The following is a 25,176-nucleotide window of genomic DNA, read 5'->3' on the forward strand; positions in this document are numbered from 1 at the left end:
CCCAACTGTGTTGACTAAACAGAACCCATACCAGTTTCCTTCCGTATCGTCACCTTCCTAAAATAATGGTGTAATTTTTTGCCAAATTTTTATTTTTTTAACTTTTGTCTAAATCGACTTAACAACCTATTGGCGTATTATTTTGTGTGTTTTCTGAAAAAATTACTAAGAGTATTATTTTATGAAGGTGACGATATTGCAGTCTAAGCAGATTCTCAAATGGATATTGCGAAAATCAAGTTTAATTTTAGCAACACATCGAGGATCCATATAAGTCACCTTTTTACCACTATGGCCGCGTGTGCTATTGTTAACAAGATTTGAAAAAGATGGGTTGAATGGTCGACTTACATGAACAAAGTGGTACTGCACAAATGCTACAAGTCAGCCTGCTTACCAGTCAGCTTGCCAGAACTCACAAACACAACTCTCAATAGTTGATCAGGCTGAATATTGAACTTTACAGCTGCGTGGCAGGTGGGGAAAACGTCATTGCCAAGTTGAGAGCGTTCTAGTTGTTAGCCAGAAAACATTGCTATGTGCATCTCTAACCACTAGGCCACTACTCCTGCAGGAGTTCATAAACAGATATTTAACATCTGAGCCACTGGTTTAATAGGCAACAACCACTAAGAATTGCTCAATTTTTATACACACACACACACACACACACACACACACACACACACACACACACATATATATATATATATATATATATATATATATATATATATATATATATATATATATATATATATATATATATAGGATCACTGATGGTTTTGGGATTCGTTAACTACAAGGATGCTAGAAAACTGTTGGCAAAAAACAAGCATTACTATGTTAAGAAACAAAAAATACCTAAACTTTATGTTAAAGGTGGCAATGCATGAGTATAGTAGGTCATGTATACTTTTGAGTTTTTTCTGTTTTCATTACAATTTGAAAAGAAGAAATATTACTATTTGATAAGACATGCCTTTACCCTACCATTTACCAACAGGGACAGAAAAGAGTTGGTATTATAATTCACATTGTCTGAAATATGTCCAAAATATGTATTATTTTGGCCGTGTATGTTTCAGTTGTTCCTTTAAATTGGGATACTCATAGGGAACAGACTTCATCAGGTCCTATATTTACTGTTCAACTCACCTTGTTTAAAAAACAACAACAACAACACAGAAACATTCATTTGGAGCAATAGATTATCCTCAGTGAGCATCTACAGTAATTAATTGAATTTATTCCCAAGGTTTGGAAGGAATCTGTGGCAAACAAGGTAGTTTTCATCCGCTTAACCAGATATAAATACAAAACAACCGCAACACAATGAAAACACATGGAAAAAATGGTTTTATGCAATATGTTTAAAACTGCTATATGGCATGAACTTATGCTCTACCCAAGGCCTTGGTTCATTTATTATAGAGCTGTATTCAGTCTGCAACCCGGTTCATGTTTTATTTAGGTTTTCAACCCAATGACCAAAAACTGTGAAGTGAGACATGAAATGAAATAACTGACCATGATGCATTTGTGTGTTAATATTATTGCAAAACAGTTTCTTCTTTATATGTTGAACAATAGAAACCCTACTGGCCTTTACAGCAAAGGTTTAAGCCCAGATGTTTAAGCCAATACCACTGAGGCATGAACATCTGTATGTATCTGTATGTGGTCATTTCTTACTCAGCCAATTTTGGGAAAAAAGGAAGCCTCCCCAAGGGACGTTTTGTTCCCAAATTCTGTAATTTTCTGTAAGCTACTCATTGTCATGGTAAGGAAATATGGCAATTTTGCTCCAGTACAAAATATTTCCTATCACATGGTCACTCAGAGTTATTTTGGTTTGATCAGGGGTAATAATCAGCTTTATTTCATAGGAATAACATGAGCCCGGAGAGGATCAAAACCCCAATCCATGGAAATGACATCAAATGTGCAATGTTGAAAAACTGATCAAATTAAATTCTACTGAGACAGATTTCAACGTTATTATGCTTATTTTTCTTCATAATTAGAGAAAATGCTTAACATGAGAAATAAAATGGTACACATTTGTTAAGCACATGTTTACAAGATAGCTGGGATGCAATATGTGGGTATAAATAGGCAAAAAATTATTTATTTCAGAAGCAAATTGACTGGGAGCAATTCATATCCCATTAAATCAGTCATGCACACAGTACTTTCCATACTCTATTAGTGATCGCATTGCTACAGTATTTAAAAGCTTGCATTTCTAATAAATCATTTGAGCTTAAAACCAGTTTGTCTGATCGTACAGCACCGGCAATGATAAACCCCACCAGTTATCCGATTTGTGGCTGAAACCGTTTGCCTGAATATAAAGTCCATCCCAGAATTTCCAAGTTCTAACTTTACCAGTAGACTTAAAGCAGCATACGCTCATCCTTAATATGCAACTAAAGCTAAGCCCCTGGAAAAACAACAACAACTAATTAAAGCACATGAATAATGCATGGGAGGTTGAAAGAACAGACTCTTATTGGTGGCCGCAAAATAATCAAGAAGAAGCTATTACCTGGATGCGATCTTGTTGGTACGCTCCACCCCATCAATGTCCATCCGGATTTTGTATTTGACGTAGGGAGGGATGCGGCTTGAGTCTGGTTGGAGGTTTTCAAAGACAACTCCCGCCCAGAAAGTGTCATTTTTCAGATGCTCCAATGCTTTATCCACCAGATGGGCCTCTGACGCAGATGCTTCGAACTTGTTCAAATCCAAACACTGTAAACAAAACATCAGAGATAACCACAAAAATGACTTACTTTTATTATAATCCCTGCGTTTTTTTTTTTCGGGTCTTTTTTTTATAGAATGGTTGTCTTTCTATTGAAACTCGTGGAATTCTTACAGAGGAGTGAAGCAGAGGCAGGAATAACCTCATTAAAAGAGCAGCAGATGGATTTTGAGCAAAAAAATAAAACTATTCACACAGCTATTGACTAAACCACACAGAGTGTAGTTCAAATTATCTGGAGCTGCCAGGGGGGTGGGAACACGTTTTTGGGCTTCAGTAGAGGCGAGCAAATGAGATACAGGCTTGGTAACACTCCCCACTTCTGCAGCCTTGTCCCCTCGTTTCGTGAGACGATAATGAGCTAGCCATCCTGGGAGGCAGCCACACCTGACAGATGTCCACGCATCTCAGTGCTGCAATAGTTTTATCATTACTTCCCCCCCCAGCAGCCTGCATTCTATATCAAGCAATGGCAGAAAATATTACAGCAACTCAATTTGTTCAGTACATAATAAAGAGAATAACAGGGCATTGAAGAGTTGGATGAGCCAAAAGTTTGCGTGAGTGCTTAGTAAAATGTAGGAGAGGAATTGTGTTGTATAATTCTGGTAGCTGCGTATATGTGATAATATACAGCATAATTATTTGTACCCTGCATTGTTTGCTAATTTAAAACTGGCATACATTCATATTCAGTGCTTCTGGTACAATTTCTTCGCAGAACTACCTTTTCTTTCCATTACAGCTGGAAATCCTTTGGGGTATGTATCCACCAGGTCTGGAAATCTAGACCTTTTTTGTTTATTCTTTTTCCCAAAATGCATTAGTCTCCCCCATATTAGATGCAGAAAGACTATATAGGGAGTCTGGACTTTGACTAGGCCATTCTAACACATAAATACCCTTTGCTCTAAACCTTGTCATTATAGCTCTGACTGTTTATTGGGTTTCTAGCTCTGACCGAAAGTTAGAAAAGTAGCTGTTTAAAATTATTTTATGGATTCTTTCAGCTGCTAAAGGAATGCTTATCTTTGTTTTTTTTGTTGTTGGTTTTTTTGGGCTAGATACTTATTGTAGCGAGTATATTGTCAACTTTTCAGTCTGTATCTGAAGATGCTGTGTTAATAATTTAAAAGTTATTCAAAGTCACAATGATAACATTATCTCCAACAGAGATTCATGTCCCATGAAACCTAAAACGCTCCTGGACATGTTTGAGTATTTAATTTTGGCCAGTACAAGTCTTTATATAACCCCGGAAAACATGTTAAACATATCATTATTTTAGCCCTAAAATCCTGTACAACCTTTGTCCAAGCAAAATGTAAAAACGCAGCCTTGTTTTTTGCATCTAATCAGTCCTATAAATATTTTTCAGGAGATTTAGAGATCAATGGTCATCTTTAGGTAGACTGTAGATTTAGATAGATAGATAGATAGATAGATAGATAGATAGATAGATAGATAGATAGATAGATAGATAGATAGATAGATAGATAGATAGATAGATAGATAGATAGATAGATAGATAGATAGATAGATAGATAGATAGATAGATAGATAGTCTTGTCACTTTGTTTTTTCTTGTGAGCCATCATTGTCGAAGCCATATTTTATTTATGGTTATCTGACAAAAATTTTCTTATGTGGGATTCTTGCCAGCATTAACTGAATGAGAAGCTTAAACAACAATACTCAACACAACACAACAGAAGGTGTTTTATAGCAATGTACAATTTGTACAATTCGTTGAATATTTATTCTGAAACTGACCCTGTTTCCCACCCTCCCACCCCCAGCAGACATACTCCTGCACGCCTGAAAATTTAAATCTGCATTTGCAAGTCCCACCGAGCCTCTCCAGTCTGTGTTCACTCTATTCTTTTGTCATGTTGGAACATAAGCACCATTCTCTTTGTTAACCTCGGCCCCTACCACCCAAACACTCCTAGAAGGCACAGACTCCAAGTTTATACATTTTATTTTATTGTTTTGTTTGACCACTGGGCTAACAGCCAAATTGTAGCAAAATTATACCATCAATCTGACTCTAGCTTAAAACAAAGAAAGGGCCAGCTGAGGGCTTGCTAGTCTAAACTTTTTTATTCTTATTCTTATTTTCAAAAGCAACATATGCAGTTGTTTAGACATAGCTGGTTGCAACATGGCGGGTGATTTAAATGATGAGGAGAACTCCATGGGATACATAGACATCAGATACGTTACTGTCAGAGTTATTGTCAAGAGGCTGTGCAAATGCAAACCATCACATCTTCTGTTTATCCTTTAAACTTACTGGATAGACTCATGGGAAAGAGGCTCCAATGGCTCATACAATAGTTTACTATGGAATATTCTTCTATTAAAAAAAAACATTCATTTGGAACAATGTATTAATCTCTGTGAGCATCAGACCAAGGTTAATAGAGGCAACTAATTGAGTTTATTCCCAGGGATGTGAATGATGCAGTGGCATTATTTTATCTGCTTCCCCCAAAGCTCAATGTGGCTTTAACAGAATAAAAAATAGTGGGTGTAGGGATTTTATTCACTGCCTTTAAGTGTGCAATTATGCATGAATTTAAGCACTACTCTATTAAGGTCTGATTTCCGAGTCTTTCATTCTGGAGAAGTTTTTGTCTTCGTTCTCAGCAGCATGGTGTACGGCAATATTTTAACCCCGTTTCCTCTGCTCTCATTGTTTAATTAAACCATCTTCCCACTCGAATTAATGAAGAACACGGCTCCAGCAGTGTGCCAATATTTTACAACAACATTTTGATGTTAATGCGAACGGGGGGAAAGTTAGTGTCAACCTGCTTTAGTGTAGGAAAGAAAGGTTTCAGGATAACTTGTTTTATTAGATATTTTGTTTGGACGTTTTTTTAGAGGCCTTTTGAATAAACGAATGTAGGGCAGTTATGGTGTTAAAGAAAAAAAAAACTGTATGATACTTGAAAAATATTTCGGCGTAATTGTAAACTTACTTGTGAATTCTCAAAGTGTCATATGCATTTGTACTGTATTTAGCCTCCTTTTCGCTGTTTCAGAGGTCACGTGATCAGTAAATAGTCTGGCTGTTTATATTTTCTCAGTATAAATCCAGCTGTTCCGTGAAGGCCTCAGAGGTTTCAAAAAGAACATTGGTAAAAAAAAAAAAGGGCATCATGCAGACCAAGTAACACAACAGATACTTGTGAAGAAGCTTAACTCAGGTTAAGGCTATAAAATAATATCTCAAGGCGTCAACATGTCCAAGAGCACTGTTAAATCAGTCATCTGGAAACAGTATGGCACAACTGCAAATCTACCAAGAGATGACCCTCCACCGAAACTGACAGCCCAGACAAGGAGAGCATTACTTGTAGCAGCAGCAAATAGACCCATGGTAACTGAAGGAGCTGCAGGGATCCATTGCTACGGTGAGAGAAATTGGTCCACAAGATAAATATTAGTCTTGAATTCCACAAATCCTTTCTCTAAGGTAGAATGGCAAATAAAAAAAATGGCTAATTTTGCTAGAAAGTAATAAGAAGTCCTGTTTCCACTTTCCAATGTTACGGACGTGTCGAACATGCAGAAAAACACACACGGGTAAACTGAACGTTTTGGCCTACATGCTAAAACCTGTTAGCATCCCTTTTATCCATCCAGTCTGGCAGCATTTAAATTGCTTCACAACACACACATTACAGTCTGCAGATGTGCTTCCCTAGTTGGAGACATACCCCAGAAGACTGCACATAAAGGCGATTTCACTAAATGTTGAAAAGTTCTTTACTTTTGCAAGCTAATAACCATGACACAAACTGCTGGGTTTAGATTTTGTGTTGAGCTGCAGTTATAGTAGATGTGGAAAATCATCAGCAAAGTGCCTTCATCTTCTCTTGTATCCTCACATTAGGCACCGCAATATTTTAAGCATATGACTTCGCTCTTAAGCATCACCAAGCAAAATGGTTTTCTAATGTCATTTTCCACTTACTTTGACTGAATCTGTTGCGCTATGAAGAATAATTTTATGTCAATGTATTACTCCGCTTGAAAAAAAAATTTTCCAATAAACATGCATGAATGCAGTAGAGAGGAAAAAGTGAGAAACTATGTTATGAAAGGTCTATTGTGTGTTTGGAGCAAAAATAAGTAAATAAAAAAAAAATCAACTAAGAAAGAAAACAGGTCGCATTATTATGTATGGCACGCCACAGGGGATTAAACAACCATGTTACTTGCTGGTGAATTATTACAAGTGTGTTTCTATGTTTCTGCACAGAGTAAGGGACAGGGAACAAATTCTACTATTATAGACTCCCGGTATATCTTTGCCAACCATATCGTGTGCTTTTTTTTTTTTTTACACACAGCTTGTTTGATGGCATTTCACATTTACTTCGGTCTAGACTGTGACAATCCTTTCATTAGATGATTATCATGAATGTGTTATAGTGACAGATCTTGACAGTTTGTTAAGTCAGGGGTGGTAGAGTTTAATGAACAAAAGAACAAATCTTCTTCAGCTTGTTCTCCACACACAAAAAATACAAAAAAAAAACTAAAGGCGAGAGACAGAGTGATATTTTGAAAAAGCTGCAGCCTTGATTTTGGTGTGAACAATAGTAGTGAATAGATCCAGTAACGAACGAGCTGGGAAACAATAAAGTGCTGCGCTAAACATGGACATGTTAGATTTAACGCACCCAGCTAACAAATTGTGGCACCCCTGATGTTCTGGCAGATGACAGACGAGACAGTTGTGAACAAAAAGATTCCCAGATAAATTAAAGTAAACTGGCAATTTAATCCCAAGATACATGGTGCCAGAGACTTTGTCTTTTCTCAAGAATCTGAATAAAGGAGAAATCTTGCTGATAAGAATACTGATGCTGCAACCTCAATTAACCTGAGTAGAGAGCTTTAGACTTTACAGAGGGTAACAAAAGTGTCACATCATTGTTTAAAAGTGCCAGAAACCAGTAAACATTGTGATTAAAGTTAACATTTGTTTAAACCAGCACTGTGTAAGTTTTGGCCCAAGTATTAGCTTCATTTTAGATATTTTAAGTGATTTTTCAGGTCAATCTACAGCAATTGGCACATATTGATGCTTCGTATAGGCTGCCCTTCTCAAAAACTCGCCTATGAAACTTGACAAAGTTGGATCCGTCACTTAAGGTAACATGACCCATTCTAGGTTACGGCAGTCTGAGCTCAACAAAACAAAACAAAACAGATATTACACATCTTTTGGTTCTCTGATGTAGGATTTAATCTTGAGGGGTGAGCGCCTGGAAAACTGGGTCGACCTCTCTGTTACAGCACTTGACTTGTTTTAATTCTACTTAACTATTTTGTATCAGTAGGTAACTTTATATCGGAGACCAGAAAAATCACATGTGGGGTCCCCCAAGGGTCCATCCTGGGTCCCCTTCTCTTCAATATCTACCTGCTCCCTCTAACTCAGATCATAAAAAAAACAACATAATTTACAATAATTATGCAGACGACACACAGCTCTACATCACCATGTCACCAGGTGACTATGAACCCATTCAAGCACTGAGTAAATGCTTAGAAGACGCATGGATGTACCAACATTTTCTTCAACTGAACAAAAACAAGACTGAAGTAATTACTTTTTGGACCAATAGGGGAGCGATCAAGAGGCAGTGAACAGCTTCAGTTGATTCAGCTAGTAACTGCTGATCTGGCCCAAAATTTGGGTGTAGTAATGGACTCAGACATGAACCTCCAAAAGCATCTAAAGACAATTACAAAGTCGGCCTTTTATCACCCGAAGAACAATTCCAGGATTAAAGGACTAATATCTCAACAGGATCTAAAAAAACGAGTCCATGTGTTTATCTTTAGTCGAACTGATTACTGCAACGGTGTTTTCACAGGTCTGCCTAAAAAGTTGAACAGAAAACTGCAGCTGATCCAGAAAGCTGCTGCCTACGTCCTCACTAAGACTAAGAAAGTAGAACACTGGCTCCCTGTATCTCAGACAATAGACTTTAAAATACTTCTGTTAGTCTATAAATCACTTAATGGCTTAGCACCTAAATAAAGTGTGTAGTCCAACTTATCTCATATCTTGATCTGCTGCTGCTTTACTCTGTAATGTTTTCTTATGTCCTGTTCATGTACAGCACTTTGACTTGTCTTGTTAATGAAATGTGCTATACAAATAAACCTCGTCTTACTTTACCAACAGTAATGGCGCTCTCAATCTGAATCTCATACAATGAAAATCACAGGTTGGTAGCCTTTAATGTCCAATGAGATATTTTTGCCCTTGCTCCCACAAAATAATCTGTCTAAAGCAGTAACATCTAGGGTCTGTAGAAAAATAAATAACTTCTCAAGCTTTACAACATTTCCTTTATAAAAATGTGTTTATTTCATCATGAGTGTTAAAGCACATTTTTTAAGTTTTTACTACAAAAAAATGTTAAACTTTCAAGACGAATCATTTCCATGTTTTTGAAAATGTGTAAAAACAGGTAGCATTCAAATAAAATGCATAATTTGCAATTTATTCAAGGAGAGTGGTGGAAAAGAAATCCTAGCAGCCCTGCTTGAGAAATTCTGAGAAGTTGCCTAATATCAGATAAATGTTAAAGTTATTCTATCGTGGCTATACATAAAAACATTGCTTTTATATAATTTGTGGCCAGAGTTACAAAGAGCCATTGTGAAGGGGCCAAGGAGCCACAGGTTGCAGACTCCGATCTAGCTGTGCAAGTTTAACACAACTAAACAAGCCAAATGCTGGAGTGTCTGATTTATCAGGGGAGTTGAACCTATTTTCTGTTTGATTCAGCAGTGCACTTCTACAGCTTAGGGTAAATTATGTAATGAACCAGAATAGGCAACTAAAATTGACATTTAAGCAAACAATTATTTCTAAATGTGGCTGATTTGGATTTTTTAATTAGTTTCATCCTCTCATAAGAAATTGGACAGACATCTCTTAAAAGATTATAAAAGAATGTAAATTAAGCCTCAGTTTTGAGGCTGTTTATCTATTTCAATATAAAATGATATCCATCCATCCATCCATTTTCTGACCCGCTTAATCCCTCATGGGGTCGCGGGGTTTGCTGGTGCCTATCTCCAGCGTTCACTGAGCGAGAAGTAGGGTACACCCTGGATATTGAAATAAATTCAAACCCTTCTCAATAATAAGTTGAGAAGTCCTCCTTGCCACCAAATTCTCTATCAGATTCAAGTGTGGTCAGGAAACATGTCTAGTAAAGGTAAGGGACTAAATCACCCAGGGGTATGAATAATTTTGGGTGTAAATGTATATAACAGAGGCAGGTCATGAACCATGTACATATGCAGTACAAGTAAAGGGATGTTGATATTGTTTAATAAGCTCTGAGTCGCACTTTCTTTTGGACCTACTTAAAAAGCTTTTTCAGATACTTTAACATGCTTGGGAAGACATGACACCACCTTTAGGATTTCTTTACGAGCAACAGAGACAATATAACTGATTTTACACAGAAGCAGAGAACCAACAACAAGCCGCAACAACAGATCCAAAATTCAACACGTTAAATCATTATATAGTCTAATCAATGTAGAGTGAATATAAGACAGTATTTGTTGAATACTTGAATTCAATAGTGAATAATTTTGAATAATTGAATTCAAAACTATGTAATGAAAGAATTTCTCACTTTATTCATGTCATAACAGACAGCTAATTTGTTACAAATAAATTATGCTAGATTTCTGTAGTTTTGACCTGCAATACAAAGTAAATCTCTGAACTAACCGATACGTCAACAATGAAAATTGGTCTTCTCATTATAGTGCAATGCTTTGGGTTTTAGAGTTCATGATGTTGCTTTATTAAAACTACAATATGCGTCTTAGTAATTACTTTCCTTCTGAGATAAGAATAATACTCCAATGGCAGTGTCACCCTCTGGCTAAAGAGTAAAGCCCAACACATCACAAAAAGACCACCCAGAACAGGTTTTTAAAGCAGTGTAATGAACCGCAGGCACTGATCCGGACTAAAAATCTCCAGATCCCAATCCGATCAAGCCTGCACAGGAATGCCCACAAACAAGAAAAAAAAAAGAAAAGGCTCAATCTTGCAACCCAGAGGAGCACAACTTTCAGCCACCAATATCCACACGCCAAACAACAGAGGACTCCCTGAGAGTCATCGTGTCCGAGCTTTAACAGATCCAAGCTGTTCTCCATTCCTGCAGGCGAAAACACTGAATGAAACAAGTGGCTCTAATGTTGTCACTACAGTACACCGTTTTCTTGTCCCCACTCCTAAAAAAAAAAAAAAACAGCGGTTTGTGTTTATATTACCAACCCCCCCAACCCCCCCACCCCACGATTGTCTGAGCATTTAAAGGTCACAGAGGGTTGGTTTTTAGCTGCGACTCCAACTAGAAAAAATCTCAGGAATAATATCGAGCAGAAATCAAATAAATGACTTAAAGGGAAAGGCTGAAACAGCACAACAGTGGGAAGGGCAATAAAATATTTAGCTAATTTAGCCTTGAGAATTGTGCTTTAGAAACTTAAATGTCAGCGAAGCCTGTCAGTGTCTGTAGGTGTAAGGTGCTTGATAAAAAAAAAAAAAAAAAACATAGCTACATTACGTACGCCGAGGAACTGGGAGAGGAGCTTCATCACTTGGGAGGTGGTGTTGTAAACGTCCCGCCAGTCGTAGGGTGGCATGCCAGGGGGTCGGTCTTCCGGAGGCCCGTTGTACAGGAAGTTTTCCAGCTGCTCCGCCGTCCATGCTGTCCCGCCGAGGCGCTGGTCGAGGGCAGCCGCAAAGATGGGATTCGCCAGCAGAGTCTGGTTTTGACAGCAAGAAGATGTATGTGATTGAGCCACAGATTTAACTTGTCATATATAAAAAACAGCAGGAAGGGAAATTGGTATTAATGGGAGACCAAAAGGGTTTAATGCAGTAGGGGAATATTCTACGAAAGGGTCAGGCAGGTCACATTTAAGTGAGACTAGAATTAACTTTTCTGTCAAAAGCTTGAAGCTCAAGTGAGAGCTCAGAGACACAAGATACAGTACAACTCCCTGACTTTAATTCAGTTCAAATCAGTCAGTTTACGAGCACTTATTCAGCTATACAACAAACATTTCAAGGCCTGTCACAAAACAAACAGACGCAGTTTATATCCAGAAATATAAAATGAATTCAGTCAAATCAGAGACAATTCAGAAAAAGAGAATTCTACTCAATTGTATGTGTTCTTTCCCACATATTAAACAGAAAATAAAGAAAAGAAAAACAAAACGTGTGTGAGATTATGCTTCTGCGGTTGGAAATAAACTGTTTTTTTTGTTTTTACACATCTTCATGTCAGTAAGTGTAGACGATGCTCAACTGTGTGTGTATGTGGGGGGGGGGGGGGGGGAGAAAAAATAACACATTTATTCAAAGTGAAAATGAATGTTAATCAAATCTCCTTTACATATTGAGAACCAACAAACGATGCTTTGGTTTGCAGAAAATGGAACAAAAAAAAATCTGCATTGTTTCATCTAAACCTCACATAAAAGGATGAAATCGCCTTGGTGATGCAAACAATTAGGAAAGCTAATACGCAGATCAGAGAGTGAGAACAAGTGCGGCTGCGATACAGACATTTAAACGACTCCCTGTCCCTCATACAACAGTGCTTTGATAATGAGCTCATTTTACTCCCACCTCTTAGTTTAAAAGTGACGCACTTCATTTAGTAGCCATAACCGTTTGCCTCCTTCTCCCCAAGTATTATACGGATTTCACGTAACATTAAGATACTTTTGCTTTAGTGGTGATCATTAAGATCAGGCCTAACTCTGCTAGAGAGCCTGAAAGAAGCGAAGCCCCACAACTGATTGCATGTCACTGTATCTCGCTGTCATTTAGAAATGCATTACAGCTAATTATAGTCGTGATGGGCGCTGACTGCTGGTCAGGAAGCCGAGCTGCACGTCGGCTGAGCACTGGCCATCTTTTACACTGAATCCTGACCTGACATTTAGACGTCTTCTGCCAAATGTGCTCAGTGGCATTTCAGCGCCAACACTTCTTATGACATTATTCCTGACTTAAGAACAAAGTGTCATATTAAATAATATTTCTGCTGTGTGACCTTTGGGGGGAAAAAGTCGGATACATCTTTGCATTTCCTTTTTTCTTTTTTTTGGCAGCTGACAAAACACACAACAGAAAAAGTGTCAATTTTTAGAGATGTGCTGTACCTTGCAAAGTATTCACCCCCTTTGTCTTTTTACCTATTTTGTTACTTTCCGACATATAATGTAAATTGATTGTTTTATTATCTTATTTTAGATTATGGATCCACACAGAATAGTCCAAGTTGGTGAAGTGAAACGAGAACAAAATTGTGACATTTAGATGTACACGTGTATAAACACAACTTTTTCTGAACGGCCCCTTCAGATAAAGGCCGCAACAGCACTAAGCATGATGGGAGATATTCTTGATCCAAACCTGTCAGTCTGCCTGTGATTTGGAACTGGGATGGCGGCTCACCTTTCAACAGGACAATGACCGAGAGCATATTGCTAAAGGGACACTTAAATGGGTTAAGGGGAAACATTTAAATGTGTTGGAATGGCCTAGTCAAAGTCCAGACCTCAAGCCAATTGAGAATCTATGGTACAGCGTTGACTAGAGATTGCTGTTCATAAGCAAAATCCATCAAACACAAAGGAGCTGGAGCAACGTAAGCCTTGAATGGGCAATGAACAATTTCATAGGCAAAATATAGCAAGCGCAGACGTCTATCCAAAGCACACTTGAAGCTGTAATCGTTGCAAAAGGTTGCTCTTCAAAGAACTGACATTTTTTATTTTTTTTTTGGGTGGGGGGGGACTCTTCTATTCTGGCTTGTTTGTGGATTGCTTCACAAATAAAATAATAGTTCTTCGAAGTTGCAGGCATGTTCTGCCTACAACTTTATTAGCAGAACATGGGGGGGGGGGGGGGGGTGTACTTTTCCAAGGCACTGTGGAGTCAAGATAAAAATAAAGTTTGTCCTCTTTGAAGTTCATGGCTTAATGTTGTCATGGTTGAGTTTTGGTTTGGCTTTGTTTTTCTGTTACTTTCATTTTTTCATCTCTTTTGGGTTAGGTTTGACTTTATTTATTGTTAGTTTTCAGTCATCAGTTATTTTCTGTCAATTTTCACTTCTCCTCCTCAGCAGTCAGTCACACCTGATATCATTTGCTGGTTAATTAGTCAGACCCTGGTGTCACCTGTCAGTTCTCTATTTAAACCTCCCTCTGTCTTTAGTTCAGCACTGGGCCGTCATCATTACTCCACACCTCTCCATGCCAGTCCCCGTTTGCCTTGGAAGCTTTGTTTTTGCTCCTGTTAAGGTTAGTCCAGTCAGTCACTCTAAAGACTGTTTGTTCTCTGTTTGTCCCTGGAGAGGTTCTGCTCTGTGCCCTGTTGTCTCTCAAGTTCTGCTAACCTGACTAGCCGCCCTGGAGGAGTTCTGCTCTGTGCCCTGTTGTCTCTCAGTTCTGCTAACCTGACTAGCCGCCCTGGAGAAGTTCAGCTCTGAGCCTCGGTGTCTCTCTAGTTCTGCTAACCTGACTAGCCGCCCTGGAGAAGTTCAGCTCTGAGCCTCGGTGTCTCTCAAGTTCGGCTAACCTGACTAGCCGCCCTGGAGAAGCTCAGCTCTGTGCCCTGGTGTCTCTCAAGTTTTGCTAACCTGACTAGCCGCCCTGGTGAAGCTCAGCTCTGTGCCCTGGTGTCTTCTATGAACTGCTAACCTGAGTGCTACGAGGCCTACTAGCCGAGCAACACCAAGCAAGGGTGGACTCTCTGTCTCCGGTCCGTCAGCTCCTGCCATCACCTTCTCTCCGTTCCTGTACAACCAGCTCCTCTGGCCTCATCAAACCTCCACCCATCAACCTTGTAATAAATACTCTCAAACTTTAGTCCCGTGTGTGCATCCTGAGTTTATCGGTAAACAAAATCGTGACAAATGTATTAGGATATAATAAATTTATCTGGTCTTTACCAAGTTGTTAAATGATTTACATTTAATTCCTAGTGGAAAACAACATAACAGATTAAAGACTAATTATTTCTTAAGCAAAAACAACCCTGAAATTCTGTGTCAAAACTTAAATACACTTGCTGTTTCATAATCAAACACACGTTCAACCAATAATCACCACATCAAATTGCCTTTATAAAGCAATTGTCATGATGCGATGATGGATTATGAGTCCATTGCTAAATTATATGAGGTTTTCTTTTAGGGACCAGTGGGAGGAGTAGTAGTTTGTGTGATGAGAAAAGTTATAAATATATAGTCACCTATCTCCCCAGGAGTTGATGTTGGGGTAAATTCATCCAAATATCAAAATGTAAAATGCTAGGAGGAATTGCAAAAAAACAAAAAAACAAAAAAAAAACACAAAAAGAAACAACATGATCCTTATCTCAGACTCTACACTCTTCAGTTGGCATATTAAATGTTAAAATACATACCAAGACAATTTCAAAAAGACCAAACAGGTATAACTTGTGAGGGATTATCGTTTAAAAAAAAGATCACAGTCTTTAATTTACAAGGACTTTGGTTTGCACAGTTCCATCCGAATGAACCGTATTCTTCTGTACCAACACACATTGATCAAGTGAGCCAAACATAGAGATGTTGGAGAATAATGTTCAGCAGCATGTTTTGAGAAACACGGCAAATTAACATCCCACACCAACTGTCAGGCAAGTTGTTGGAGAAGTGATGATAAGGGCTTGTTTTACTGCCTCAGGACCTGATCGCCTTGCACTCATTAGAACAACAACACACTTCTATGCGATATGAGACACTGATGGGGGTTATACAACATATCCACAGCATTTTGCCTAATCTGTTTAATAAATACTACCTGTGCAAAATCTGTCCACCTCTGTCCGATTTATGTGAGAGTTGAATAATTTTGGAACCTTGTAAGACAGGATCCCTTTAATACGCAACAACATATAAATGCTAGCACCTAAAGACTGTGCACCTTTACTTTTATGTCAAATGGGTGCAGGTCATACAGAAGCATCAGCCACAGAGTCATGCCAGCCAAATGTAGTAGAGCTGTTAAAGCGTCTCTTCAGGCGGAGCTTGTGTCCGAATGTGTTGTCCACAGCTTAATGTTCCGGGACACTTCAACCAAATAGTAGCAGATGCAGCGTTTAACCTCGCCGGTCAAGTGTTAAATGAACTTATTTGTCATGAGGCTGTCTTCCAGTGACAAAGTCAGATGTCTTTGTATTTATTCCCAAAAGAAAAAAAAAAAAAACTTCTGATCCCCACCGTGGCTGTAAAAGTTCCCCAGAAGTTCAAAAGATCTCCAAGTGGATGCACCGGTACGGACATTTGCGAACATTAGTCCTGGTGTGTGTGTGTTTCCCCGCTGGTTGTGTTGCTACCTTTCCGCCACGTGTTTTTAACACATTACCATGAAACAAAGACACGGCCCATTATCTTTCCATTATTTTTATTTCATAATTTTTGATGAGAACCAAGATGCTCCATCCCTAATCTGGTTGCAACATTGAAGATGGTTGGGAGCAAAACAGCAGCCTGTAACCTTGAAGGACCTCTCAAAATGACAAACCTGTGAAAGCCACTAGTTTCATGGCGAGAGGTGGGCAGAGAGCTGGGCTGAGAGAAAATGAAGACAAAGGAGGATTGCGGGTCCATTTGTGTAAAGGTTAGGGCTAGGGTAATGAATACCCTTGCTATATGGAGCTCCCGATGTCTGCTTCCCTCCAGCTGCCTATAAGCTCATTTGGAGTGACACCGGAGTAATGTCAGTGTCAAGGAAATACAGCGAGAGGCAAACAGAGAGCAAGACAGGAGGAGGAAAGAGAGGTGGTGGCAAAGAGGCTGCGTCCTTTATTTCTGCTGGATAATCCTCTCCGCCAGGATGAGAATTATCCTGCACTTATCCATAATTACTTTTCTCCCTCGGTTTCCGCATCTCACAGAAGGTGCAGCAAATTGATGCACACAGCATGTATATTTTCACCTGCAGCTTCATCTTCATACTTCTTGTTTTAGATTTTTTTTTTTTTTTTTACAGAAAAATATGCTACTGTCTGCTTCGCAACAGCTGTCTGGCTTTAGTGTTGTTTTTTTCTTCCGTCAGTGTCTGTATAAAAAGAAAAGAAAGTTTTGATGTTGCAGTGTCGACGTTTGTCTTCTATGCCTTTGATGAGGATGTCCAGGACGTCTTTCCTCATTCATTACAAAGTGACAGTTTGAGGGGCAGTTTGAGGTTCCAGAAACGACTACATTTATGGCCCCAATTTGGTGCAACTAAGAAAAAAAAGATCTAACCATTCTCTTTGTTATTACTCAGGTATGCCTTAAAAAGCAAACGGATATATCAGAGTAACAGACATCTGAATAATATAATGTCTCTGAAAAGGCATTAAGGACTGCTGGTAGTCTGTGTTGCAAAAACTGTTGATCACATACATATATACACATATATATATATATATATATATATATATATATATATATATATATATATATATATATATATATATATATATATATATATATATATATATATATCCTGACAATTTTTTTTATTTGTTATATCACCTGTTCATCTGTTTGTCAAGCTTGATTAAAGTACTACCATCAATATGACGAAAACACACTCTTATGAAAGTGAGTTGCTCTTATTCAAAACAGAAACATTGTCCTACTGCAATAGAAATAATGCTGGGACAGAAATCACACCATGTATATATATACCCAAGACTTGAGTTACTGTGCAAGTTAGACATTGGCATGCACACATTATTGCCATGTATTTGACTGATTTGAGGTTCTTAAGGATTTCTAAAATACAAGATAAAAGACTGAAATTATTGTGGCTTTTGTTTGCCAAACACTGTTTTGCAGCTGCAAACAGTCTTCTGGCATATTTATGGCTGTATATGTGGCCATTTTCTTCTCAGAAGTGGTTTATTTGCTTGTTTGGTTTCTTGGAATTCACCCAGCTTTTTGAGCAAAGTCCACACATATTCAACATGCTTCAAGTGACAGAAATTAAAAATCTTACTTGAGACTGCCTTATCAATATAACAACTACTGTTTTTGTTGGCTTTTTTTGTTCGGGGCCACTGTTTTGATGGAACACCCAGCTGTCTCGCACTTTCCACTAATTGAACTGTGACCCTCAGATGTAAGGACATTGGTAAGGATGTTCAAGAACAATCCAGAAAGCACGTAGGCTCGAGCTGGTCATTCAGCTGGCCCACCTTCCGGACATCACAGGACCCTTGTTGGACCCCTGCAGTTTGCCTACAAGGCTAACAGGTCAGTGCGAGACTGCACTCAATCAACCAACACCGGGATACTTCAGGAAAATATGCAAGGATCCTTCTTGTGGAGTTCAGCTCGCTGTTTAACACCATCACCTTGGATATCCTCAGCAGCAAACTCACCCAGCTCACTGTGCCAGCCTCCACCTGTCAGTGGATCACAAACTTTCTGGCAAACAGGAGTCAGCAGTTTAGGCTGGGGAACTTCACATCCAGCACCTGGACTATTAGCACTGGTACCCCCCAGGGGTGTGTGCTCTCCCCACTGCTCTTCTCCCTCTATACCCGTGATTGTACCCCAGGAGAGCCATTGATCAAACCACTGAAGTTTGACGACGGCACAACAGTCATCTGCCTACAAACAGGGGATTGATCTACTAGCTCTCTGGTGTAGCCAGAACAACCTGGAGATTAACATGCTCAGAACTGTGGAGATGATTGTAGACTTTAGGAAGAGCCCCACACTCCCCATGTCACCATACTCAACAACTCAGTCCCTGCTGTGGCATCCTTCAGGTTTCTAGGATCCACAACATCCCAGGACCTAAAGGGGAAGCCCCACGCTGTCACAATCATAAAGAAAGTCCTTCGGAGAATGTACTTACTTCCTCTGCCAGCTCAGGAAGCTCTACCTGCCTAAGGAGCTGCTGGTGCACTTCTACACAGCCATTATCCACTCTGTCCTCTGCTCACCCATCACTGTCTGGTTTAGATTTGCCAGCAAAAAGGACAGGACCAGACGCAACCGAAAGTCAGGACTGCAGACAAGATAATAGGTGTCAACCTTCTGAGCAATGACTTCGTAATTCTGCCTCTATTACAACCACCTGTTTACTGGCTACCATTTACCAGTTATTTATACCAGATCCACCTACCTCAGGTACATAATACCCATTTATTTCAGCATTCTCATCCTCTGCACTCATCACATGCATGTTTGTATGTGTATGTGCCCCTCTAAATCACTCACACCCCCAGTATGCCCACGCTAACGTTAATGGAAATCATATATGTTCCTGCATCCTTTGCACCATTGCATTATCGGCTCAAATTATCTGCTTGTTCTCAAGTTTGTTGAAACCGGACAGAGGCACAAACAAGGGTTTAGGAGTCACACAATGAAAAGATTAATTAAATAAATAGACAAGGCTTACAGGCTGGAGACTCTGTAGGAGACTCTGGAGCCTAAAAACCTGATTGAGAGGTGGAAGTAACGGGTGGTCCGCTAGAAAATGGTGTAACCGCTGACAGTTGAGCCGGAGAACTGACTCAGTGCTCCCTAGCGGACAAGTCCCATGCTTTAACGCAGCTCTTCAGGACAGGATGATGCAAGGATTCCTCCCCACTCTCTCACCCAGGAGTCTGGCTAACTCTATCCTCCAAGGGTGAGTATTAGTTGTTAGCTGCAGGAGATCAGACATGATTTGGGCTTCTTTAATACCTCTGTCTAGCTGGTTCTTGTCTGCTAGGTCCATGTTGTGGTTAGGTCCTTCTGTCAAGTTTGTTGAAACTGGACCGAATCACAGACATGGGCTTGGGAGTCACATGATGGGTGAGATGTTGTATTAAATAATTAAACATGTTACAGGCTGAGAGGGAAACAGGAGCAAGGAGCACGGCACGGATAAGACTGGAAGAGAGTAGTTAAACGGATAGAGACGGAGAACCTAACAACTAGAACTGGCTGAGCTGACAGTATGTATGGAAGGGGAGACGGGAGGAGCAGCAGGTGAAGCAAAGTATACAGGTGAGATGAGTAAAGGGCAATTAAAGGGGAAGAAAAGGAGGGCAGTAAGCTGGGTAAGGCGGAGGGGCAACTGAACTTAATAGGGAAACATGAGAATGGCCAGACATTGGGAAAACCCCTAATTAAACTAAGGAAAGGCAAGCAGAAAATAAAGATCTAACATAAATGATACCGGAGCAAATTCTCACTTATCCGGGTCATCGCAACAGAAAACAGGCTTAAACCGGAGTTGGATTTTTATTACCGCATTATTGTGTTATTTAATTGTTGCATAGGTAAGCACATTGTGAGCATTGTACAATCCACAGTCAAATTCCTCGTTTGTGTACACATACCTGGCAAATAAAATTGATTGTCCTAGGAAAAAAAAAAAAGGTTGTGGTCCAAAATCTAACTGTCAAGCCAGTGGTATCGGTGAGTTGCACAGAGAGGCAGGAATGAAAAAGAACTACATGCAGATTCTTCGAGTTTACCCCAAATTTACAGCTGGTTAAAACACAATTGGATGTTCTAACTGCTTTTGGAATCAATGAAGCAGACTAACATGACGTTCTTGGACTGGACCTAACTTTACCACTTTAGAACACGTTTGCACAATGATCAAAATGCAGATCCATGCAAGAAACCAAACAATAAAAAATCACAACTAATTCAGCCATTAATTCCAACTTATTATTTTTTTAATTACTGAGGGTATTAAGTTGAGTTATAATTCAACTCTGCAAAAAGAATGATTTAAATTCATCAAACAAGCCTAAAGTTATTACAGAAGTTTGCACCTATGTTAAGTGTATGGAATCTTCTGACTGGCACTGGATGTTAAGTAATTTCCAATTCTTCCCAAAGAACAGCCCTGTGTGTGTTCCCCAAACATGAATCCATGTCATCCTGCAGGCTGGAGAGGAACACGATTGCTTACAAGACCAAGTCTCAGAGAAAATGTGGTTCATTATTTTTGACTCAACTGCAAGAGTGAGGCCTACAGGAGAGAGTCAGCTGTATACACAGTGAGCAGCCCGCTGCAGTGCATGCTGCTAAAATTGATCTGGCTCATCCTTTGATCACTGGGTTGTTTTTGTTGGTGGTGGTGTCAGAGTCTGCGTCGTGTGAGACTATGTACTGTGAACGTCTGGTGAATTGACAAAGGAAAACAGCTGAGCACAGGCCTGCATTACCAAGCACACGAGGTGCAGCAGAAACCACCGTGCCCTCGTGTATCTGTGCTGTTTAATTCACAGCTGAGGCAAATAACCACTGGGCAATGTTCCATGGTCATCTGACCCAGGACTAAATGCAAATTCAACTCATTGCAGACAAAAGCGGAATGGTTTTTGTCAGAGGAAAATCAATCTTTTAAAATGGCTTGCTAAAGGAGACCACCTGGTCAGACCTGGCATGGATGCATGTTCAGTTTTAAGGTTCACAACATACAGTATTTAAACCGTTTTAAAGTATGGAAATGTTTGCTTCGTAAAGGTCCTTTTATTGCGATGCCAGAAACAGTGCAGATATTTATCCTGTCTAATGAACCATAGCGTGGTGCTCCCCTTCGGCACACATGCTTTGTCAGTTAGTGTGTTTCGTGAAGAAAACATGTTACAACAATTAGAACTACTTTAAAATATATTTAAAAGTAGCGAGTTGAGTAGCGAGTATTGCTGGGTAACTTTCAAATAGTTTTTTTCTTACTCCTTTTACGTCTAATAATAATAATAATAATAATAATAATAAGTATTATTATTATTATTATTATTATTATTATTATTATTATTATTATTATTATTATTATTATTATTATTATTATTATTATCATCATCCTGGACACCATTCCTGGAAATTAATCCTTGGGAACTTTCTGCATGTTCTCCCTGTGCACTCCAGGTACTCCAGCACCCTCCCAAATTGCCCTTAGATACAAGTGTAAGTGTGTCTGTGGTTGGATTTGTGGCAATACTAGAGTGGCAACGCAAAAAAGCAATCTTACCAAACGGCTTTACTTGTGACAGAAACGTAACACTTTGTTTTTGTTCGACTGTAAAATTTGAAATAAACATTTTCTCAACCAAGTAAAAAAAAAAAAAAAAAAAGAATAGAAAAATAAATCTAATAAAGAATTGAGCATTGGCTATTCAGGTCACTTTTTTCCTTCGTTCTCACCCGCATCGTGTTGACTTGAGGGCTGTTCTGCAGAAAATCCCAGACACGTGGGCCAAGTTCATCCCAAGAATCAGCCAGCTCCTTTAACATGGCTAGGGAATCAAATGTGCTGTTTGCCTGGAACACAAAAACAAAGCACAACAAAAGAAAAAGAAAATATGTTTAAAAAAGAATACAACTCTCCCTTCCTCCCTCTCAACGGGACACACTGAAGCTTGTGTTTTTGCTGGGCCGACACAAAGATTTTAGTCCTCCACGTTTTCGCTCTCTGGAGGAACTCACTACATTGAAACACTGCTAAAACCCCGCTCCACAACCACCTCTCATCCTGCACCCGACCCTCCACCCCAATGGGGTTGAACGTGGGTGTAACTTTTGCTCCATATCACTGACTTGTAAATATATTGTGACAAGGATTGCGACCAGCACTCTAGCCATGAAGCTAGCAGGTTTGGCACACCCTAAATATCGTAATAATGATCACTAATAGTAATGCTTTGGAAAATCCTTCCTTCCCATCTAGGTTGTTTCACCTGAAATTCTGTTAATCTTTTTTTTTTTTTTTTAAGAAGCAAACATGTCATAGAATGCTAAAATATTCATAAAAAGGCCTCAAGTCTTCATTTGTGTTTTTTTCTTCTTTAAAGTGTGACATCCAGGCTTTAACACAAGTTGAAAGCATTAATTAATTAAATATACATTAATTAAAAAAAAACAACTAATATATTAAAACCTGTAATCTAACTAAAACTGAATTATATCTACATAAAAAATCTAGTTTCTCCATGAGAAACATAACCAGCAACATAATGTCTCTCTCTCTCTCTCTCTCTCTCTCTCTCTCTCTCTCTCTCTCTCTCTCTCTCTCTCTCTCTCTCTCTCTCTCTCTCTCTCTTCTAAACCTACTTCTTTGACCAGGAGGCGAGCAGCAGGTGTATCAGGTGCATAGAGGACCTTCCCTTGCAATAATGGCTTGAAGGTGCTCCAAATGTAGCGCAGACCAGGTGTGCCCTCCAGGGTGTCGACGAGAATCTGACAAAAGGCATCTGCGGAAGAGAGGAGGTGAGCAGAGAAGTTTGGGAAAGTCAAAGCGAAGGCCAAGAGTACATTGACAAACAGTAGTTCAAACATGTAGTAGCCATCCTGACTTCTCAAGAACTCAACTACGCTTTATTTTCAGAGAAAATTCATGACAATAAACCGTGCTTTTTATAAATAAAATTCACCCACCTTGAATGTTTTAAAGTTTTTGCAATTTAAAAAAAAAATTTCCTCTAATAAAACTATTTGCAAAAAATAAAAGCTTCTTTCATGTCAATGTGAACCAGGTTTTGGGGAGAGACGGGCCTCTGTGTCATGTCACATTTTATTAAAAGAAAAGGAGAAGTTGTGGATTACTGAAATAATCTTTTTTGAATAAAGTAAGGAGGTTGTGAGATTATGCTACATCATTAAAAAAAAAATGTTGTCACTAGGAGAGCTGATAAGTGTGACTGAAGGTCATTGTCATACGCATAAACTGTAGATCATAGTTATCTGTGCAAAGCTTTGTTTGGAGCAAGTCAGTGGTTTAGATGTGCTCTGCTCTTACCTCAAGAACTTACAAACCACTTTAAAATATTCCCCATGCTGATAGATTGCTTTGTTTCTCATCTGTTCTTGAGATTTCTTTGAATCAGGGTGCGATGTGTTGCTTTTTGAGACACTTTAGCCTGCTTCGTGTTTTCAGAAATATTCTGTCTACGGTATTTCATGATTGGACTGGCTCAAGCGTGGCCAATTGAATCGAATACAGTTGTCAAAAAAAAAAAAAAAGTATATGATTTAGAAAAGGGGGCATTTACATTTTTTTAACAAAGAGGCAGGTTGATTTGAGTAACTGTTTTTCACATAATAAAGTGAATTATTCATGACTGGTGCTCCGTATATAACCTGGGGGGGCTTAGCATCGCCAAACGTTTGATCATTCTTTAAAGGAGAATGCCTAATCCCATAACACTGTGGATGATCCTGCACAAAAAGGTCCCTCCTTCAAATCTGTTGAAGTGTGGAGAGCGCTGTGTATTCTTGCATGAAAAATATTCAACCATAAGTGTTTGCTAGAGCAAAATCGCAGCAAACACTTTATCCCTGTATTAGCGTGAAACTTATTTACTAACCTTAATCAGTTTTTTTTTGTTTTGATGAGGCAAACAAACAGAAGGCAACAAGAGCCTATTGTGGTTGTAAGGTCTTACCAGTCTGTCATTGATAAGATACGAAAAAAAGTAGTTGGGAAAAAGTAGTTGCGTCTAGTGTCCCGTGGGCAGGTACTGATCTGATAACAGCAGCAACAAACCCAATGTTTTTAACTCTGAGATGGGCATGAGAGGGGCTATCTTTTAGGATCCCCCCCCCCCAGTATTACCACTCGACTTTTAGAAGTGGGGAGGAAGAGACAATAAAACATCAAACTGCTGCAAAGAGCATGGCTAGAGACATGAAGAAAATATCGATCCAATCAGTGCGCTTCAGAACAGATGTCTTTAATCAAGCTGTCGTCTTGATTGAGGACACTTGTTTGTCTTTCAATCAGCTGCAATCATCCACTGTGGTCGGTGTCGTTGGTTTTCATCGATTACTTTGCTAAACTTTTACAGGTACTTTGAAGGGGGGGGGGGGGCTTTGATGACTTGAAATCAATGTTTCAAAATGAAGTGGTTTTGAGCGCTTAGCTGATTGTCATACTGCGTTGTTAGAAGAGGCATACGATTGCTGGTTTAAAAGATTAGCATCAAGTGGGGTTCCAATGGTTCGGTTAACTTGGTTAATGCACAATCACTTAGGCGCTTTCCTTTCAAACCGCTCACTGCTCCTTGCTCAAAGATTAATGTCTGAGTTAACAGGTTTGCCCCACCGAGGTTACTTTTTTTTTTTTTTTTCAGGGTTATGGAGGTGACCACACAAGCAGTAGTTGTACAGGATACAAATTACAAAAGCTTTGACTCGCTCAGTATGTATATATTCGGTCAAAGTATTGTGTTATATTATCATTTCACTACTCTAGCTTTACTAAATTAACCAGGATATGACGTGAAGACAAAAAAAAGTGCTATCGTTTGGATCTATGACACAGAATGACAAATCAAAGTTAGT

At 39.1% G+C, this 25,176-nt stretch overlaps 1 protein-coding gene across 1 annotated transcript in view; it reads right to left on the reverse strand.

Annotated features, from left to right (window-relative positions):
* Nucleotides 1-25,176, reverse strand: part of LOC105937282 (phospholipid-transporting ATPase ABCA1) — a 259,683-nt gene that overhangs the window by 194,786 nt on the left and 39,721 nt on the right. Inside the window, exons 9-12 of the mRNA XM_036146479.1 lie at nucleotides 22,948-23,087; nucleotides 22,042-22,158; nucleotides 11,411-11,608; nucleotides 2,552-2,757 (exon numbers count right to left, since the gene is read on the reverse strand). Coding sequence (XP_036002372.1) covers nucleotides 2,552-2,757; nucleotides 11,411-11,608; nucleotides 22,042-22,158; nucleotides 22,948-23,087 — 661 coding nt within the window. The remainder of the gene's footprint in view (nucleotides 1-2,551; nucleotides 2,758-11,410; nucleotides 11,609-22,041; nucleotides 22,159-22,947; nucleotides 23,088-25,176) is intronic.

Source organism: Fundulus heteroclitus, chromosome 14 (genome assembly GCF_011125445.2).
Source record: "Fundulus heteroclitus isolate FHET01 chromosome 14, MU-UCD_Fhet_4.1, whole genome shotgun sequence".
In the NCBI taxonomy this organism is placed as follows: Eukaryota; Metazoa; Chordata; class Actinopteri; order Cyprinodontiformes; family Fundulidae; genus Fundulus; species Fundulus heteroclitus.